Raw genomic sequence first — 12,587 nt, 5'->3', positions numbered from 1 at the left:
GCTAACCATGACTCACTTTGTGACAGGCAACCACACGGACAAAGCCACCAAGTACTCCAGGCTCCAATACACCCTTCCCTGTTGTCCAGTGGAGACACTGGAACAACCTCAGTCCTTTCTGGAAAAAAATATCCCAAGTTTAAGTTTACTTACAACACAGTGGATTTAGGCATTGATTTGAAACACAAACACACAAAAAACAAGAATAAAAGAAATTTTATTTATCTTTTATTTTTATTTTTTTTACAAAAATAAACAATTTGAGAAACAAAAGCACATTTTTCCTGACTGTACAAACTACAAAACAATATGACATTGGTCACTTTAGCATTTACTTCATTGCTTTCACTGAAAGCAAATTCTCTAGACACACCCTGCCTTTAAGATGCGTTTTATATAGAATTAAGGCTAGCATTCATTTGACATCATTAAGGTCATTTACTTCATTCACTCTAAGAATCAGCAAGCGATGCCTTAGAAAACCAAGGTCCTGATGATAAAAGGTATGAATAACTGCAAGATAGTCGTTAAATTAGTACTGTTCAAGCAGCTGGATTGCTTTGCCAGTCTGTCAAAGATGTGGCTTCCTGAACAATTCAAACTGATTCAACAAAAGTCTTAAGCACAGGCTTAATTGTAAGCATATGCTTAGGCCTATCCAGCAAAGCACTCGGCACTTGGGTAAGTCCCTGCCCTTTCAGTGGGACTATTCATATGCTTATGTGATTTGCTAGATCTACAAAATGGCTCTCTCAAATTAAAAATGAAACTTTATGATAACATTGGAAGCAAAAATGAAAATTAGTTGCAGTCTTGCAATTCCAAACATAAGCAGTTCCTTCCGTTTGACAAATATGCCGGCATTGCATATTCCACAGCTTTAACACAAATGCTGATTGTCCTCAGCAATGTTTGCTATTCAGCAGACAAACTGATACGCTTCAGTTCCTCTGTTGTGATTGTACGTGCCCAAATAAATATCAGTGTGGAGGATACAGGCTTCCCAGAGAAATGATCAGCTTTCATCCCTGGACACACATGTACAGGTCAGAAATGTTATGCTAACCTTGGTTAGAAAAAGCCAGAGCTGCCAGCTGATTTATAACCAAAATTACACTCTAACAGTGTATCATCTCTTGTACTTTGCTTTGGGTTGCTTTGCTTTGTTTTTAAATCACATTTTCAAAATCTTGTTTTATTGCACATTCATCCTGGTCATGCAGGTTATTTCTTTAAAGTTTCCTTTAGCACTCTATAGATTAGAATGAGTAATAGTGCAATTATTTCTCCGGCCACAGCCGCCTTCTACCTAACAGCTGCCTATATTTATACACAAACAGCTCGTATCACTCACGTGTCAGACTGAGCCACTTTAGGTGTCAGTCTGTCACCTTCACATATGTTATCTTGTCAGGATCAGGCACAATATGATTTGAGGCCATCTTGAAGAAGACAAGCTGCCGACCTGCATTGAATAGGAAAGGGGGGGGGAAGGGGAAAATATTTAGAAGTGATGAGCAAAAGGTTGCCTACCTTAAAATACTGACATTTCAAATTCTACTTCAACTTATGCATTCTTCAGGCCACGCAAGACTGAACTCTCTCTTAATTTCAGCTGGTATAAACCTGAACTGTTTTTGTATAAAATGACACCAAAATCCCCCTGGTTTCAGTATCTTTACTCTTACCTAATTATAGTCAAGATACAGCTGTGCACAGCTAGCACAGTAAACAAAGGAAAGTTCTGAAGATTTTAATACAAATTCCAAGTGGTCTTTAAAAAAGTATTTTGAGACTCGCACTGATAAGAACAGGCTTGACTTCAGGGCTTAAATGAAGGACGTTTGTTTGACTGTGCAGAAGCAGAATCGTATTTGCACACTTTAATCTTTACAAAACTGATCAGTGCAATGTATATTAAACATGACTTTCTCTGAAACAGCTCTTGCTGACCACTTTGTAGCTCTGGGCTTTAAACAAGCTGGAACAAGGTTTCTAGTCCTCAGACAAAAAGCAGCAGCAAGTGACAACAGCCTGGGTAGCATAAGGCACCTGCTGCATATATATCCAAGGCCAGTGGGGGCTGAATTTGGCAAGGTTTCTTTGTTTGGTATCTGTGGGAGCCACAGCACAGCTCTTCTATCTCCCCACACTCACTGACCTGGCACCTTATTCACATTCCTGCTTCCCAAAGAGCTCCTGCTGCCCCAGAGAACTGCAAAATCACTGCCTTTCCTGGCAGCAAAGACCAGAGAAACACTCCCTATCTGCTGTACTTCTGTCTTCCCTCTCTAAACTTGAGAAAATCGAATGCTATTTGCTCCCAGCCTGCCTCTCTAGGGGGCTCCCATAACTATTTTCTTTAAAAGTATTACATGGCAAACGGGATCCCTCAACTACTGAGCAAATTTCTGAGCTGCAGGTTTCAGGGACTCAAGTGCTCGTGCCTCAGGAATGATATGGCAAAGGGAATTACAAATAAGACTACAAATACTGCTACTAATTCCCATTTGCTTTTAATATTGTAAGCTGAGATAGGAGCTGGTCTAAACTTCCTATGAATTTCCCTGTGCCAGAATACTTTTTTAGTATATCAATTAACTTCAATATTCCAACTACAGACAGTCTGACATGATGACCTAATAGTCACTGGTTAGCCATAGGCAAAGTTAACAGAAATTAGGTTTTTTCTTGGTTCCATGGAAGTGCCTGTTCCCACCTCCCAGAAGCGTGACTCAGTTGCTGCTTCTGCTCCACAGCGTCCAGGACCTACCTGTCCAAGTCGTCTGGTTAGTGAGGACAAAAGCTTTGCACTGGGAATAGCTGTCACAGATCTCAATGGCTTCATTGACATCAAACACGGAGAGGAGGCAGCCCTTGTGATGGTAGGATGGCCAGCATCTGTAGTTCTCATCAGGAATGAAGGCTTCAGGCACCCGCCTGTACTCTGCAAACCAGAGCAAAGCAGTGGTTTGAAAGCTCCAGCAAACTGGTTGTTTTTAACAGGCAAAGTTTATTGGAACAGCTTAGGAGCAGGATATATGATGGAAAAGCTGACAGGTTAGACTGTACCAACCCTGGTTCACTCCCAAACGTGTTTATAGCTCTGCACCTTACTTTCCTTTTCCTTTCCTCCTTTCTTCTTCTCACCTTTTTCTCCAGAAAGCGTCTGTAAATAAACAGTCTGTGCACAAAACCCCTTCCCCACTGCGGAGGCGAGGCTTTGGTTTTATTAGGAGTTTTACAGGAAGAATGTCCCATTGAATAAACAGCATCCACTTGAATGAACTGACTCACTGTCCTACTTCTCAACAGTGAGCAGGATTGTCGGGGTGAGACCTGACCAGGCGTTCCCAGCCCTCCCTCTCCCTCAGAAGAGCATGCTATTTTTCTCCGGCTCCTTTAGAGAAGGAAGAAAAGACAGGCTTTTAATTAAGCAAACTTTTTTTGCTTGCTCAGATTAGGACAAAAGAGGAGTCTCTTGATGTGCCTCTGCAGAGAAGGGGGAGGGAATTAGCAGGAGCATGTCAGCGTGGTCCTCGCCCAGCGCCTCCGCTGCCCCACCGGCTGCTCTGCTCCTCTCCCTTGGCTGCCGTTCAGTCTCACTTGCCTTTATGAGCTGCCTCTTGTTCTCTGTTCACAGCTCCTCTCACTTTCCCAGCCACTAGCGGGGCTTTCTCTAATGAATGCATCAGCAAATTCAACTGATCATTTATAAACATTTCTATTTAGCCTCCAGACGCACAAATTAATGGTTCCCTCCTGTCTCTCCTCCCCACGTCCTATTCAAAAAACTAAATACATTCTATATTTCTTCTAATTGTGTCTATTATGGAAACCAGAGCTGCATGCCCTGACTCACAGCCTATTCTTAAGTCACTTTGGTTCAGGCATTTTCTGCCTGGCTCTGCTGATTCAGCCTGCTAATATTTCATACAGCACACTGTAAGAACACCACTGAGTCAAAGGCAAGTGTGTCTGCTACTCCAGACTGTCAGCATTTCAACTGGGAAAAGAAGTGCACATTCACAAGTGCTCATTCTCACCACACAGTCTGAAATAGTGGGAAACAAATGTAGTAAATACATTCTATTTTAAGCCTTAGCTCATTAAAAGTATCATATGAAACATTCCCGAACAAGAAGCAAAATCAGATCTGATCATGTCCCAGTTAAATCAAAACCAAAAAGGTTTTCTTAATTCAGGAAATGCAGATCCATGCACAAGAAGAAAAAAATTCAAAATGTAGTTCCACATTATGACTGGTCAATTCTCCATCAAAAATATTTATGTACTTCTTCTGAAGAGAAATCAGAGCGTAACTGTTGGCTAGGTAAAAGTCCCTTTTTCCCCCAGTTTCTGTATCAACTGTAGTGTAACAATAATTGAATGTAACAGAATATTCTCTTATCTCCACTGGCAACTGCCGAGTATTGATTTGTACCTCACAGCCTCGGACAGTAAAATGATGTGCACAAATTAAATGTAAAAAAATCAAAACAATTCCCAGCAGTTAGCACGATATGTAACCATTTGTATCAGCACACATGCTGTCTTGATTGATTATAAAATGTGATTATCCACAGCTCCTCTTTGCACACCACAGAATGGCCACCTCACACTGCACTGTGCCAAGCCCCATGCCACAGAGGGCATTCACAGTGACACCTGGAAAAGCTGACATGGAACAGGGACCAAGCAGAGCAAAAGGAATGAAATAGATATTTACTGAAAGGATACACCTTGGGCAGTGCAAGAACTTGGCCAGAGCTGCACCCAAGTCAAATCCAAGATGGATCCCGGTCACGAGTCTTTACACTTTTATAAGTTTTGGTTCATCTACACATTGGGGTCAATTGTCCAACCACAGCCCCAGGCTATGAAGTCTCAGCCCCCTGGCTTGCCCCTTTCCCCTCCTCATTGTTTATGCTTTGTGGGTACCAGTTGTCCTTGATTTTCTAGCTGGGAAAGAAGGGATTGTTTTGTCTAACCACCCTGTGAGGAGAACTTACTAACACCTAACACAAAGTTTCAGAATTACACACCAAGCAGCAGAGATTCCGAAAAATCTAAAAGCTAAAACCCAAGGCATCAACAGAAGGATGGTCCTTGCTGTGGAGGCAGAGATGAAGCATCTTCCTGAATCTCCATGAGAGCAGGGAGCGTGTCCCAGCCCCTCTTGAGGGCACTTGGGGAGTCTGACAGGCTCCATGCTGGGGCTGGGAGGAAGCTGCAGCATCCCTCAGCAAACCATCACAGCACCAAGAGAGCAGCCCTACATCACATCGTGTATTTTTCTTCATGCAAGGGAGAAGCCCACCTTGAGGACCCTTATTTAATATTTAAAATATTTAAACTCCTCTGAGCACAGATATGCTTCTTAATAGGCCTATAGCACTTCCCTTCTTCTCCCAGTACAGCACTGCTCCCAGTACAGCTCTCAGGGGTTATATCCACAGACTTCAAAAGAGCAGCAGTGATTTACACGATGTGTCAGAGGCAGGAGATAAAGTTCTCCCTTTCCATTGCCTTTTTCAAGGTGACCAAGCCTGGTAAATCATCTGGGCAGCTCAGACACATTAATCAATGGAGTTGAGCCAGCAGTAATTGCGATGGCAAGGTCCTGATTTGAGTGTGCAAGGATGGAAACAGCCATGCCAGGATGGTCTCACCACACAGCAGAGCCGTGTGGCTGTCTCTTCCTTCCTCACTGCTCCCTGGGAGCATCCCAATGGGAAGGCAGCCACAAGGAGTAGAGAGCAGGATACTTGGTGGCCCTGCACCAGCCAAGCACTCCTGTTTGCCCTGGGAAGCCAACACGGGACCTCCTCCTAAACTACTGCAGTCAGAACTGGTTAGAAACTCATTGCAACACCAACCAAGTGGTGGGCTAAGCAAAGTGCACTTCTCTTCAAATCTCACTCCATCTCCAGCACAGCAAGGCAGCTGCCTTGCCCATTTGCAAGGTAAAGGCAAGTATTCCTGGAATCTCTAACTTGCATCCTGTCGACTTAGGGAGTTCACCCTTTAGCCCTTATTTGTATGAGTTGAGAAGGAATGCACTCCTCTTACATGAACTAGAAGGGCCTTCCTGAAGGATGCTCCTCCACTGAGATGTGTCCCAGCAATGACATCAGGTCACACATCTCAGGAAACCTGCGTGTGCCCTACACCTTTGAATTACCATCTTGGACACCACAGTGCAGTTACTCAATTAAGCAGTACCCCAATGGCTTAAAGACAGCTCCAGCTTAAGTTTTTGTCCTGCCAAGACCTGAAACTTGCTTAAATGGAGTCCTTGGAATTTGAAGGCTCACAGCAGTAAATCACATCATAAAAAGGTCAAAGTTCTGGTCGATTTCCAGACTAATGGTGTTTAAAACCAATAAATGCTTGCCTAATACTATAAATGCAGCCATAAATTTACACTTTTGCGTACATACACATAGCTTGACAGAGAGTACATAAAGTCTATCAAGGTAATGGCAAGGAATAGATTAGAGAAATGCAAGGCATCCCTACTAGTATCAGCAGAAAAAGAATCCTTTCCTCCATCTACTAATTTTGTGAGGACTGAAGCAAATAAATGCAATGCAGTAAGCCTGATCTTGATGTCACTAACAGTGCATTTACTCCAGAGTTTAACAGAGCAGAGGTAATACAAGAGCTCACAATGAGATTCTACTCCAAAGCATTTTTTCTTGCAAACATTTTGGAACTTCAAGATAGCTTGCTATGCTGAATCCAGGCTACCCTCAAAAGTTTTCTTTTGTGATAGCTTTTATAGTTTTAAATATTTTACAAGGTTGTTCTGATCAATCAAAACATGCTGCTTTGATCAGGTCAAAATCTTAATAAGTTTCTTAGCATGTTAGCCACATCCCCATGATGGCCACAGTGATCTCCACACCAAGATCACACACTTGTTGTGACAAGAGAGGCATATTTAAAAGCAATCTGTAGCATCACTGACCAGTGCAAGAGCTATTTCAAAAAGCCAGTGCTTTAAATTCTTGTTCTATTTTTTTTCCATCAAAAACCACCTGCATTGTCCCAAAGCCGACTACAATCTATAAACATACTCATTTTCACTGTACTAGACTGAATCATATAAAGAGCTCCACAAGTATATAATAAACTATGTGAAACCGCCTGTGGTTTCCCCCTTTTAGCCTGTCTGAATCACCCTAAATCTGACTTTAATCAGTCCTAATGACCGTTTATTTCAGCCACAGCAGCCAGACTGCATTTTTACTACCAACTACAGCTACTTGTTGGAGATTTGCCCAGTTCTCTTATCACCTGCCAATACACTGTGGGTCAATGACAGAGACACAACCACGTTCATCCTTGAGAGAAAAATCATATTGCTCCTTTTTCTCCCTCTCTTTTTCCTCCAGTCTTAAGAGAAACACTGGCAGTCGACTCTGGAATTGCTTTCAATTGCTTTGCTCACAAGTAAGCAGAAAGAGCCTGATCTTGCCAATATCAGCAAAAAGTGGTATTGGGCAGTGTTTTGCTCTGCAAACAGTCCCCTCTGATTCCCAGGGAGCTTTTGGAGAAGAGTATTGGATCCAAAATAGACAATAATGCACCGATGCTTTTAGTACGCTTCATTTTACACTGAACTCTTCCTCGTGTTCCAATACCTCCCATTTAAACACGCTCTGACAGCAGGCCCTGCAAAGCACCCTGCACAGTTCGCTGCAGAGAGGCTTTTTGGGATGTCTGAGGGAACGACAGGACAGGCGATACAACCCCACGAGCTCTGCTTCCAATCAGTCCTGACGCATCCCAACTGCTTGGAAAGCCAGGCTGGCCTGGCAGGACACAGCTCTGGAGATAGCCCTGCTCCTTTGGGGAGTGTTTCTGTCCCCTGGAAGTTTCCTGCACAGGGGCTGGGAGCGGGGCGAGCCTCGCTGCTCTCTCTGCACTTCCATTGTGCTCGCGGTGGAGCCGTATTTAAATCGGAATGCAGGCTGTCACCGAAACACAAATAAATAGCGAGAGGAACGACATGTTCCCTTACATTTTATTCCTGTTAACAGGACACAGCTGGAGCATTTTTCCTGCCTCGTGCCCCGCATCCCAGGGAGCTGTTCCATACCCACAGCCACCTCTGTGGTACACACCAATTCACCCAAGGCAACGTGCCCAAAATGTCCTACAGATGCTTAAACACTGCACGTGGCCCACTCGATCATAAAAACAGCGATGCTGACGATGGACAAGCCAGAACGTGCCTAGGGTCGCATGTTGGGGCACTTAAGCTTGAAGATAGATGCCCACAGGATTTATAAAAGACACTCAGCGACTTCTCTGGTGTTCTGGCAGGGAACTGAGGACCTCAGCAGAAAGTATTTTGCTGTGCAATGATGCCAAGTTGGACAGGGAGAAGTTCAGCAACAGCAGAACACATTGCTCAGGGAACAGGGCAAATGGTTTGCAGGGTGGTGGAGATACAAGTGAGCAAAAAGCAAGTGGCTGTGGTCACTGCAGAGCTGCACAGACCCACCGAGCTGCCAGTGCCACACGGGTGTGAAGGAGCCCTGCTTCTCTTCTCCTGTGTGCTGGGATTGCCTGGCACTGATGGGACAGCCTCCAAGTAAGGCAGGGTGCAAAGGGAGGCTTTCTGCCCTGTGCACCTTTCCCCCTCAGCCCTGACACCAAAGGCACATGTATAAAAATGATTTTTAGAAATATAAAGCTGCTAAGATTTGTTATATTGCGATAGAGCAGGAATCTGGGCTGCAGTTTGTTCCTGATTTCAATAATTCTTGGGTGGATTTACAATTTCCTAAGCAGGTTGCTATAGTGACCCTGCAGAATATTTTTTTCAAAACACTGTTGTACTGTAAATATTTACATACAGCATAATCCTGCCAAATTGTCTTGAGACAAAGGAAAACACAACGTGTCTTTGCTTTATGTCCAGCCTTCCAGCTTTTTTAGCTTGGAGAATGTGCCTTCAGCTAACAACAGCAGCTAATTACAGCTTTCTGTGGGCTTGCACACCCCCAGACCTAATAATGGGTCATTTATTAGCTTTAATGAATAACAAAGCTATCCGATTTACGAGTGTTAGCTGATTTCACGCATTTCTGAGTAAATTCTGAGCTAACTGAAGGGCTGGGGCTTAGCTCAAGGGCCAGATACTAAGTTGGTACAAATCACTGTCACTTGATTGAAGTAATAAAAACGTTGATACTGGGGCATGACTTCACTGATGAACATCAGTAGTTTTTTTATAGTCTCCTTAATCTGGGTAATTAATGGAATGATTTAATCTTTTTTAGATAACACATGTCAGAAGAAATACATGGTTCCTGTTTTAATTCACATTCTTCCGGATTCCAGCAAGAGAGGCCAACAGCCAATAGAATATAAAAGCATTTGTTCCTGGTGTTGTTTTAAACGCTGCAATGTTCCCATATCAACATGAACAGCAGTGTGATTTATGATTGCAGAACACATACACAGCTATCGAATGTCTCCCACGCCTCCACTCTAGGATACTAAACCAAAGTCCAGAGCATAATATAATTTACAGCACTATAAAATCTTTACAACTGAAGCACAGTGAAAGCTTAATATCCAAGACCTTCTGTAATATGACTATGTCATCTTGTTAAACTTTATTTATGGGAACCCTAGGGCTGACAAGAACTTTCTTTGAGTCGCTTCCCTACTGCTTATCAATATCACCTTTCTCACTTTGAGGTGTTCATAGGAGGAGGTCTTCCTTTCAAAAACATAACTTCACACAGATAACACACTGGTTCCTCAACATTAATGTTTTAGTTATGGCCTTACACGACTTGCCCGAGATCATGATCTTGTCTTTCCTAGTATGAATTTACAATGCTCTATCCAAGATAATGCATAATTCCAAGCATTTAAGACCTAAGACAAATTCTGAAGCACCATTACATGAACCTTCTGTAGTTTCTTTTCAAAAACAAAACAAAACCTTACAATTCTTGGATCTGAATTCTCCTCCCTTTCTTTCAGGATTTCAAGATAGATCATGCAACAGAAAGGCCTTATTTTGTCACAAACCTTTAGATGCCAGGAGACTGGCATCACAAATTCTTGTCATTTCTGCTGTTTGTGAGAGCAGAAGTCCTGGGACTGAGTCACCTTGTGAGATTTCTATCATCTGGAGCAAAATGGATGCAAACTTGTGCCTCCCCCATCTTGGCACCCATTGGGGTATGAATGCAAAGATGTGATTAACTCCGATCTGGCCTGAGAATCATCATCTTTAATTTTATCTTAACTTAGAACTGGGTTGAAAAACACCATTCTTGAACTTTCTCTATGCTGAGGAGAAACACAGAATACATTTTATAAAATCACGCAATCTTAAAATTTTTTTTTGTCCAAACAGGGCGAAAGCAGGACTTCGACTGACAGCTTGGGAAAAGATCACAGTTGTTCCTTTTCATCCCTGTCTGCCCCTTTACCAAGATCGATACAAAATATTCCATCTGCTCAGCTGTTCAGCCTTGGTTTCGGCATAAGGATGCAGTCTCAGCTGGGAATATCCTGCCAGTAGAAGAGGCTGATTCCCTGGACACCTCTCCCTTCCAGGTGACACCTGTCACCCTCTCCTGCAGCTCCACTGTACCACAGGAGAATTCCTCATTCCATTATCTCAAGACAAATTCTAACTAATAATTTCTAGTTCCATAATCCCTGGATTGAAAATTTTTAAAATTAATTCCAACACGGTATTAGTATCAAGTATCAGTTGAGGAAAGATTATGGTTGGAATTAAAATTATAAAAGTGGCTATGTAGGCACATTTTAACCCTCATGATAGGACTTTTTCATATCTGTCTGGCAAGGAAAGAGCTTAAAATAGAAATAACTTACACCACCTTTTCTAGTTTGTTAAAGTGGCTTTAGAACAAACTAGAAACAGGCCTGCACATCTTAAAGGCATGGCAGCTAAGTCTGAGAACACATCTAATCTAAGTGTAATTTCTAGTAAGATACCAAATTCCTCAGGCTTGTCCCCTGGTTGAGAACATTTTCCTATCAAGGAATTCAATATTACACTCATGGTATTTAATGCACATTATCCAATATATTACACAAAGCATCTACAGATTTTCAACATCTTTGGTCACACTGTGAAGTGCCTAACTCCATTAGCAATGTCCTGCAAATAAAACAGGCTCCTTGCAGAGCAGGACATTACCAACCACGAACATGGGTGTAGTGGATTCTGTGTTATGTTATCCAAGATTCTACAGAACTAAATGAACACAAAAATGTGTAATTATTACAGTAGCTAAATATACACGGAGCTCTGCTTCGTATCAGTGGAAACCTGCACTGATACATTGACTACTGCTGTCCAAAGCTTCTCTCCTTGAGAGTCTTTATAAACATGACAGACCTCTAAAATTCAAAAACTTCACCTCATCCTGATACAGCAATGAAATCTGGAATCAACCAGCATCATAGAACAACTTCAGCTCTCCTGGCACTTCTTCAACAAAGGACACATTTGTACTATTGATTGTACTGCTGAAAATAATTTTGCTGTGTTGACAGGTATCACTCAGCACAGACTGTGATGAAAAGCTGAAAATTAGAAAGTTAAATGAACACCTGCAACAATTTTCCTGCCAATTTTACAACAAAATAAATATTGAATTATTCTGATAAGCGGGTCAAATTCATCCCTGGTATCATGGCCCTTTGGGATTAACAGAGCTACAACCAGAATGAATTTGGCTCCCGTGTCTCTTTCACTGAGCAAATGCTTCACTGAACTTTTCAAACCCCCTATGCCAACATTCATCTTCATTTCGAACCCATCTTTCCCTATTTACTGAGCTTTTGCAGCAAAGCCATAATTTTCCTATCAACTTGCAGTCAATTATGTTGACAGTTTGACATGAACGTTGTACGTACACAAAACTAATTTGCAAAACAGCTTTTACAATTGTTGGGCTTAACAGTCATTTCCAGCACACATAATATTCTTTGACATGTACAATTCCACAGCTATCCTTCTAGGAAGAACATGCACCACTTCGTACCACAGCCTGAACATACAGACAAATTATGAAAAAGATACTGTTATTCAGCCTTGTTTTCCTCCTGTCGTTTTTTTTGGTTTTTGTTTTTTGGATTTTGTTTTCTTTTTTAATTCTGTTGCTAGTAGAAGCTGAGGGACACACTATTTTTACCTTGCAAAAGAAGTAAAAATTTTATTCTTACAGTCTACACACACTTATGTTACTAGAAATTCCTTTTAAGTCCCGGGAAACCCATGGGGGTTACAGCCTCACAACTGAATTCTCCCCAATGTATGTTCAGGCACGTTCTGATACTACAACAGCAGGGTGTGGATGTGATGAGACACATTTCCCGTAAATCTGTCATGGAGAACTCCCTTTGGATTTCCTTATTCCCATTACAGCCTGCTCACACTTATGGATGTCCAGCTACATCACATAGTGAGAAGAGTTACAGGAGGCTCCCAGGAAGCAAAAAGCAGATAAAATATTATCACATGCATGATTTCAAGGACCACTGAGCTTTGTTTTCTGCACATTAGCCCTTGCAAA

General features: G+C 42.2%; 1 protein-coding gene across 1 annotated transcript in view; it reads right to left on the bottom strand.

Annotated features, from left to right (window-relative positions):
* Positions 1 to 200: 200 nt before the first annotated feature.
* PKDCC (protein kinase domain containing, cytoplasmic) overlaps positions 201 to 12,587 on the bottom strand; it is a 35,354-nt gene continuing 22,967 nt past the window's right edge. The window contains exons 6-7 of the mRNA XM_014887419.2: positions 2,774 to 2,947; positions 201 to 1,465 (exon numbers count right to left, since the gene is read on the bottom strand). Coding sequence (XP_014742905.1) covers positions 1,380 to 1,465; positions 2,774 to 2,947 — 260 coding nt within the window. The 3' untranslated portion in view covers positions 201 to 1,379. The remainder of the gene's footprint in view (positions 1,466 to 2,773; positions 2,948 to 12,587) is intronic.

This window comes from Sturnus vulgaris, chromosome 3 (assembly GCF_052056855.1).
Source record: "Sturnus vulgaris isolate bStuVul1 chromosome 3, bStuVul1.hap1, whole genome shotgun sequence".
NCBI lineage: Eukaryota > Metazoa > Chordata > Aves > Passeriformes > Sturnidae > Sturnus > Sturnus vulgaris.
Note: the sequence above shows the minus strand (reverse complement) of the source record. Positions and strands in the feature narration are given on the sequence as shown.